General features: G+C 42.9%; 1 protein-coding gene across 1 annotated transcript in view; it reads left to right on the top strand.

The window, feature by feature from the left end:
- Window positions 1-303: 303 nt before the first annotated feature.
- The window catches only part of LOC307238159 (glypican-1-like), a 71923-nt gene continuing 62856 nt past the window's right edge, over window positions 304-9370 (top strand). Inside the window, exon 1 of the mRNA XM_080011045.1 lies at window positions 304-865. Within this exon, the coding sequence (XP_079867171.1) occupies window positions 706-865 (160 nt within the window). The 5' untranslated portion in view covers window positions 304-705. The remainder of the gene's footprint in view (window positions 866-9370) is intronic.

Below are 9370 nucleotides of genomic sequence, written 5' to 3'. Positions count from 1 at the left end.
TTTTGTTTGTGTACAGCTGTAAAACGAGTCCAATAAAAGGATTTTCTCAATTCAAAAATTCTCTCCCCCCTCACTCCTTATCTCTCTCCCTGCCCTCCCTCCCTCCCTCCCTCTCTCTCTCTCTCGCTCTCGCTCTCTCTCTCCCTCCCTCCCTCCCTCCCGGGCTCCGGTGTTCGGATCGCGGCGCTCCGTGAAGCTGCGGGAAACAACAGTGAGTCCGACCCCCCCCCCCCTCTCTCCCCAAAAACCGACCCCCCCCCGCCGCGCAGCTCGAGCTGTCAGCGCAGCACAGGCACAGTACGCGCGGCTCACACTAGTTACTGTGTTCCCGATCCGCGGCGCGCGTCACCTGACTGTCTCGTTGTCTTTCCACGGGCGGGACCGGAGAACACGCCGACGCGTGGGAATAAGGGACCGGCCGCCGCGCGGTGAAGGGAAAAAAAAAATAAACCTTTTAAATTAAAAAAAAATAAAATAAAAAAATAAAAAAAGACGCGACGCTCTGGGTTTTGGAGCGCGTCGGTCCGGGCTGCACTTTGCGCCAGGAGGACTCCAGCGTCTATTTGCGCAAGGAATCCGACGGAACAGGAGGCGGGTGACAGAGCCCTTTTGGGACACTGCCAGGACCAAGGACTTATTGGGGAACATCTTGTTTTTTAGGGGGGGCTTCCCACTCGTCTCGCAGTGTACGCGTCGGTTCTGGGGATGGATCTCTTCATCGTGGCAGCGGTGCTGCTGTGCGCGCTGAGGGCCCCCGTGTCCGGGGACCGAGGTGCCAGCAAAGCCCGGAGCTGCTCGGATATCAGACAGTTTTACAGCGGCAAGGGCTTCTCCCTGGAGGGTGTGCCCCAGTCCGAGATATCAGGTAAGGCGCGCACACACACACACACACACACACACACACGCACACGCACGCGCGCACGCACGCACACACACACACACACACACACACACACACACACACACACACAGTCAAGTTCCAATATCTGCTGCAGTAGTCCAGTCTAATTCTACATTCTGACTCCATTTGTCGCACTTTCATTCATTGGCTGATCCAAGGGCTTTGACAGTGGGCCGATTTGATGAGATAATGGGACATTCCAGGAACAGAATTTAATTATGCGGTCAATTTGGGTGTTGTTAGTCCCAAAAATGTGTATTTTTTCTCCAAACTCGAACAGTGTGTTGACAACTGCGGACAACTTTTTGGACGCTTACAAGCCTATGGATTTATGTTGGACAGGAGTTGGATTTAGTGCGGCTCAACTGTCCGCGTTGCAGTTCCTTCAGGGCTCTCCAGCTCTTATGTATATTTCCTGCGAGCAACGACGGATAAAAAGAAAATATGAACATATCTCGAGGCTCGAATTTGAGTTCTGACAAATAAAAATGGGTTTCGGCAGTAAGTCATTTTATTGTGGCCCGTATTGATACATTAATGAAGGAAATCAGATTTTTCTCCATTTCTCCCCAGTCCCCATGTCCCTTTAAGTATCCCGCCCCGAGCGCCTCTCTGCTATTTCTAAGGAGTTATTCCTTGGAAATGATCAAGCGGTCACTTGACCGCATGTCGTAATGCTGCACACTGTCCTGGTCAGGCAGCTCTTTTCATAGACTCAGTCACAAGCCAGATGATTACATGTGTGCCTTCTCTGGAATTCTTGCGCACACGTATACACACACACACACACGCACACACGCACACACGCAAACGCACTTCAACAATGGCTGTGCTGTGCAGTAACTGCAGTACAAACAGGAGCGAGTAATTGTTACCTTTATCATGAATACTTGCACGAAGCTTCCTACAATGGAGAGCTTAAGAGAGAATTAAACACAACTTTCTCATCGAATACCAGCAACAGATTATATGGACACAGCGGAAACACACAGAATGCACACTTTTTTTTCCCCCAGTTGATTTAGCTTTTTTTGTACACTTACTTTGGATAAACCTCCCCCAAATCACCTTGGTGGGTAATCTAATTTCCACCTAATTGCTGGGGTTTTATGAACCTTCAAGGCTAGATCTACTTTAACGTCTAACGTCACAACCTCATTATCCTGGGCACACGCACACACACACGCACACGCGCGCGCGCGCACCACGCACGCACGCACGCGCACAAACACGCACTAAAGCGACCATTAAGCTCTGACTCCTATAACGACATGCAGAGCATCTCATAACTGTGTGGAAAGGTGGCGTCCGGTACAAAGACACAGATCCTTCCTTGTGATTATACTGTAACGCTGATATGAAATGAGTGAGATTAGAAGGAGATCTGAGGGCGGGGCGGTAATGTAATGAAACTGTTAGCCGGTTGTCCCCCTTCGCCATACATCAGGAGGTGGAGGTGCCGGGCAGTGTCCGTGGCTCCCACTCCTCATCAAACTGATTGACCGTACAGTATAAATCAATCAACGGAATTAACGCCGGACGCCGTCCCCCCTGACAACCTCTTTTCATCAGAATGCCCCCAATCCATAACGCTTTAAGGAACATATCTGTCTTTTCCTCCTAATTAAATCAATTATCGATTGACTCGAACATACTCCAGACTGGGGACAATGCTCAGACTCCGAGTAAAGACTTAGACAGAGTAAGGGAGAGAGAGAGAGAGAGAGAGAGAGAGAGAGAAAGAGAGAGCGAGGGATAGATGGGTAGAAATGAGAGAGAAAATACAATTGGAAGTAATGGGAAGGCGCCAAATATACCACCAGTATTATTTTAAAAGACATTTCTCTGTGTCCCTGTCTCCTTTTAGGCATAGTCACTATCAAACTTCTTGCCAAAATGTCAAAGTCCCCTGATTGGCGGGGCCGTTCCCTGACATTTGTAAATGGATATTTCCTGCTGTGATGCAGGCGATTTATCAGCCTAATGTATGAGGAAGGGGCTGGATTCGGGGGTTGAGTGATTTACTGTTTTAAAATCCAAAGCGTGATGTGTGATGTGACAAGGGGCCGACGTTGCCAAATTAGCCCAATCACCCGTGTCAAAAGTGCTCCCCGCACGTTAGGCTTTAATTTTGAAATCCAATTAGATGCTGTCCACCACAGATTAACTCCAGGACAGTCCTGACTCACTGTACCCCTGCCATCAACACCACGCTTCACGCAACGCTTTCAATTGCCGTATCTGGACCAGATAAGGCGTTATCCTATTCCACTTCATGTGTGATTGTTCTGACTTTTGTAATTGCCTCAAATTCATTTGAAGAAAGTGACGTGTAGGAGTTGATGCAATACATGGAACGCCATTTGCTTGGTAGACCATGTGACCTTGATCATCCGGAGTGTGGGAAAGAGCAAACATTGAAATCGGTGCTATCAAAAGAAGACCGGCTTCTATGCATCTCTCATTGTCGCCTTGATGCAGAATGGATCCTCTCACTATCTCCATTCCATCGAACTGGTGGAGAAACGTTTCATTTTGTTTCGTACTCTTTCCACTCCTCATTTAATTTGGGAGTAAAACAGATGCTCCAAATTCCAAATGCCACAGATCTAACTTTCCATATCACGGAAACGGACACGCTACCACTTAATAGTTCCCAAATGGGGGTTTTAAAAAAATGACCCAGAATCTCAAAAACTACCTGCTTATTCTTCTCATTTGGATTATGGCAGTATACTAATATATCACAAAATTACATCAGAAATTTTCTTTTTGACATTATTTTTCAGGCCTGAACTCCCACACGGTTATGAAAGATGTAAAAATTGACAAAACATTTAGCTAGTGTTGTTGTTGTGAACTTTCTGCCTTTGGCTATTGACAGAAAAGCAGAAGTCCATGCAAATGCCTGCATAAGCCAAAAGAAAACATCCAGGTATGCTGGTGCATTTTGTATTTTATTTTAGTGCGTAGAACGCCCGTGGGTCATCCAAACCTTTCTTCAGACCAGTGTTTCTCAAATGAGTACTTGTAGTCCTAGGGGTACTTTGGGGCACTGGAGGGGGTACTCAGACAAAAAAAAGTTGGTTATATACGTATGTATAAAAAAACCGAAAAAAAAAACCCTCATACCCCGCTGTGGCACTTTCACCTACCACACACCACCCAAGTGGCGTTTTCAGGGACCTCCGGCACAAAGACACAGACGACGGGGTTTCAGACACACAGTTTATTGTAATGAGTGGGCTGGTGGAATAAGCCCAGGAGCAGACGGACATGGATCATGACAAGGGCTCCTCTCCTGAGTGAGTGTGGGGGTGGGGGTTTTACCTGTTGCTTGTTAGACCAACCAAGGAGCAGCAGGTATGCAGCCACTCTGATCCTGGGGCCCAATTACCTAGACCCAGGTCAGGTGTGGCTGCTCAAACAACACCATCCCCACACCACAGATGCATATACAGTATATCATTTATGTTTATTTTATTTTTTCTCCTAATGCCAGTGGACGGGGTACTCAGCTGAAAAAAAATCTTGGAGGCGATGCACTACTAAAAAAAGTTTGAGAACCACTGCTCCAGACAAAGGTCCGTGACGGAGGACGCCTTGTTTGTGTTGAGTATGAACAGCTTGACATCGCTCTGTTGGAGCTTGTGTTTATGGAAACCGTATAGATAGAGTGGAGGAAACAAGAGCAGCTCTCCGTAACCACAGATTGCAGTCATAAATACTGTGTGACTTTGGCTCCGAGAAGATTCCGTTCTTTTTTTTTTGTTTCCGGGTTTTTCGGATGTGTTTACCAAAACCGGATGACGGATCTCCGTGTGGCTCGTCTGTCTCTCCTTCCTGCCCCCACCCTCTCCCGCTCTGTTATTGCAACCACCATGTCGTAACAATCTGTTTATCGCTCAGGCGACGGCCTGATCCAGCCATCCATCTCTGCACATCGACCTTGCTGACCAACTTGTAGGCAATGTCCTGCACGCCGAATACAGAAGCCAGTTCAAGAAAGGCCAAATAGGTGTTGGAGTCCTGTGTTGATGTTTGTATACTTGATGTCTTCCCATGACCAAAAGTGTCACCTCTAAACAACGCTTGGTTTATGACACTTTTGTGTTTGCAGCTTCGAGCCTGTTTACCAGTCCTCCCAGGAATTGCTGTTGACTAAATACCGGCTTGCGGCTGGAAAGATGGGTTGAACTTGTAGTTTCTTGATGAATTTGATGTGTTGATGAAGAAGGAGTGACCGCTGACGCTGACTTGAGTAAAATAAAAGATTTATTACAAAAGAACAGCATCAGACCAGACTTTGCCTCGGAAGTCCAGGAGAGAACCAAGCCGGATGGATTCCCTGCCGAATGCAACTTGGGCGGGCTTTTATGCTTGCCCAACGACAGATCATCTGGTTCCCCTACATAGGTCTCAGGTCACATTCCACCTCCCTTATCACCAGGACCCCTGGCACCGTCTGTTAGTAATTATCATATACGGTGGGGCTGTCTTGGGACGCCACACATTCCAAGACACCTCATATTTCCCCCCCTGCGAGACTACACAAAGTCTCGACAGAGATAAGAGTTATTGAACTTACGACGTTAATTGGCCTAATAGAAATCACCTACTAACAAACAAAATGATTATATTATACCCTTCTGAACATGCTTAGTCGTAGCAATACAATAAATTTGTGGAGTGTGAGAGCAAAAAACCCATCTGGCAGCTTCCTTTCTTAGTTCTTTCAACAAAACAATCAAGACAGGAAAATTCTCTCAAGGTCCCTCTGCCCAAGGCAACCACCTATTGTACTATTAGACAACTGTACAGGATGTTGCATGTAAATGCATACATTCAGAACCTCAGAAATAAATCAAAAAATTTGTCCAAAGTCAGGCTGGTCGACCCCTCCAATGAGCCTGTCCCTGCCTATCATCAATGTCCCTCAAAACCCCGCAAAAGAATAAAACACCTGAGGTCCCAATATATCCATTTCACCCTGTTACAGAAAACTTCAAAGAAAACAATACTAAATCAAAGTAATATGTCTCGCTAAAAATATCTAGTCTAGAGTACAGACTTTTCATCAATAATACAGGCTACATTGTAATAAACAAACTCCAATATTGTAAAAACATGAATAACACATATGTATGTATTGAACTGTTGCTTTTTAACACCATCAACTTTTCATAATATTTCACTCGACACTCCTGATCATGATGTCCTCATTCAGGGTCTGTCGTCCATTTTCATCCTCCATTTTTGAATGTCCATGTTTGAGTGGTCAAGTCCATTAGGCCGTTAGGATCTCCAGACACAGCCAACCTCATACTGGCCCTGGGAGAAAAATTCACCAGCCAGTATCTTGCACACACATCAAATACAGTATAATAATTTCACTTTTGCATTATACTTTAACATTATTCTTGTATATGATTAACATTATTCCTTTTCCCCCCTTTGTCCATGCATTTTCTCAGTGAAAAATAGACTTGAGTCTATGATGGAATCAGATATTCAGAATAGATATTTCTCTACTAGTGTTAGCTTCTAACTACACACCTCTACCCAATTCAGACCTGCATGCTGACAGATTTTAACAATGCGATTTTTCAGCACGCCATTCAATTTTTCACGAACACCTTGGCTTTGGGGATGATAAACAGCTCCTAGATGTTGTTTAATTCCCAATTTTTACAGAATTAATTTTACTGTTTTATCCACAAACACTTTCCCATTATCTGAAGATATGCGATCTGGAAGTCCCCACCTGCTTATGACCTCACGACACAAGAACTTGGCAACTGAGTGAGCATCTTTACGCTTGGTTGGACATGCTTCAGGCCACCGGGAAAATCTATCCACGACGACTAACATGTATCTTTTACCTACTACTGGTCTTATCATGTCAACAAAATCCACAGCCAACTCACGCATGGGAGCTGTCGGAGTTGGAATGTGACCGGGTGGATTCATCACACCCCTTCGAACATTGTTTTTAAGACAGATTGCACATCTGCCTATGACATAATCAATTTGCTCATCCTCATCTTTGAAGAGATAGTAGCCCTCCGTTGTCATCACTGGGAGCTGGGGATAAACATCAGTGAACTTCACCTCCTTCTCATAAGGCGGGGGCTTCTTTACAGATGCTGTGTGTGAGAAGGGTGCGGTAATCTTCTCCATCAATTTTTCTGCTTCCTTTTCATTTTTCTTTATTTCTTTTCTACTTTGTTCTCTTTTTTCCTTTGCAGCTTCGAACCATGTCCGTCCCTCCTTTACGAACAGCAACCCTCTTTTTCCTTTCTTTTGATTTACTTTATATGTGGACACAAGCACCTGCATTGTTTTAATCACATCCGGGTTAAGAGTTCCTTCAGCTGGTTGTTCAATGTCAGGCCACTTCTTGCTCCATTTTCCTGATATTTTTGCAATATCTTTAATAAGAGGATTATTTTTTCGCACTACATCAATAGGAGTGATTACTTTTGTAATTTTTGTATCCATTTCTTTTACTTTAAATCGAATTGATTTATTTAAAAATTATTTATAAAGCACCGTGTAATCACACTCAACCAAAAACAACTGAATTTTCCAACCCCAAAGGAGACAATAGCTTCCCACTTGTGAAAGCAACTTCACTTGTTCATGATCTGATACATCTGATCATACTCATTTATCTAAAATTATCAAAATGTCCATCAATGTTCACTTTCAAAATAGGCTCAATCAAGGTAGACCATACTCAGATAATGAAACCAATATTCACAGCACTCAACCGTATTTAAATCAAATCAGTTTTTTCCGCATGTGATTAATAAAATCAATAATGCTCCATTAAATAGGCGAACGCCTTGATTAGTCAATCCGTTGCCAAGTCTCTTACTAACTAATTGCAAACGCTATATAAGAAAAAGAACTACTGTAATCCTATATGTGAGAACAAGCAATCATGTAGGTTATAACTAGATGTACGCACATATAGGTTAATGCAGGTGTCTATTGAAAAGAGTTTGTGGATAATCCGTACTGGCCTTATTCAAGGAATTCAGAATTTCTTATGCGCTGTCATCCGCAAGCTCCCGGTGTCTGTGAAGAACAAAAAGAACAACACAAGAGTTTAGTGTCCTAAGACCACTCTAAATTCTACATACTATAATACAATTCAATGAGACATACATTATCAGCTTTTTTATTTCTCGCGCATTTGAAATAAAGCAATGTTCACTTTTGTCCATAGTACGCATTTAAATCTACAGAGTATATTAGTCAATCTAATACCACCTCAAATTAATTATTTTTATTCTATTTTCCTATTTAATTCAATTGTATTTCTATATATTTTATTTTATTTTATTTTAATATTTATTTATTTATATATTACTTTATACCTCTTCTCCACCCCTCTTGTCAGGGGGAGTCGACTAAGTTCCACTCTGTATGAAGCACCACCCCTTGCTCCACCTCTTAAATTTAGTCACACTTTCCAGTTTGACCAGTTTGCACTAGTTGTCAGCGAGCGAACATCCTGTCTTAGCTCCCCTAGGCCACGCACAGTCATAAATAAAAGCTGGTTCCTTGCACTCAGCATCCGAAACACAAAACCTCTTCTCTTGCATCAAAAAGCCAGCTGTTCCTTCTAATTCACCAAGACTATCTGCTCCTTTAACCAACAGAACTCACAGCAAGCACTGTCACACACTCCAAGCACAAAGAGAAAAAACTCATACACCAACCAAACAATCCACAAATCCTACCCATAATTCGAGCAGGAGATTCTCTTTTCTTGTCTGAATGTGTACATGCATGTGTAGGCAGACTGTTTCTGGTGATTCTAGTCCTTCTCTCAAGAAGGCTCATTTTGTTATCAAATGAAAGAAACGTCCTTAAAGAAAAAGGCTCATATATATTTATAAAACATCCTTTAAAAAAAAGGCTCATATATATTTATAAAACATCCTTTAAAAAAAAGGCTCATATATATTTATCAAACGTCCTTTAAGAAAGGCTCATAATCTTTATTATTAACTTTACAAAGTCCATAAACAGGCTGATATATATTTATCACTAAAGGGGCAAGAAATGTTTCTTTTTATGTATTATTTAACTGCTCACCACATATGTATACCTATTTAATAACCCATGTATTCTATATATCGTTTATACATATACACGAACAATACACAAATCTCTTCACACCTCTTTCGCAGCGGCACACTCACACACACACACAGGCACACTCACACCAAAAGGAAAAAGACATGTCTGACCAGCACCACATCAGATTCTCCAAAAACTTCAACTTATTTCATCAAGATTTTCACTTTGGCCAGACTTTTAACAAATTATCCTTTTAATCTTTAAGGTTTTCCCCATTTTTTCTCAAACTTTATTTTTCATCTTGTAAGCCTTTAACTTATAGCTCTTTTTGCTTCATTTTTCATCTTTTTCATCTTAATTTAGGCTTTTAACTTT

This window comes from Zeus faber, assembly GCF_960531495.2.
Source record: "Zeus faber genome assembly, chromosome: 12".
Classification (NCBI taxonomy): Eukaryota; Metazoa; Chordata; class Actinopteri; order Zeiformes; family Zeidae; genus Zeus; species Zeus faber.
Note: the sequence above shows the minus strand (reverse complement) of the source record. Positions and strands in the feature narration are given on the sequence as shown.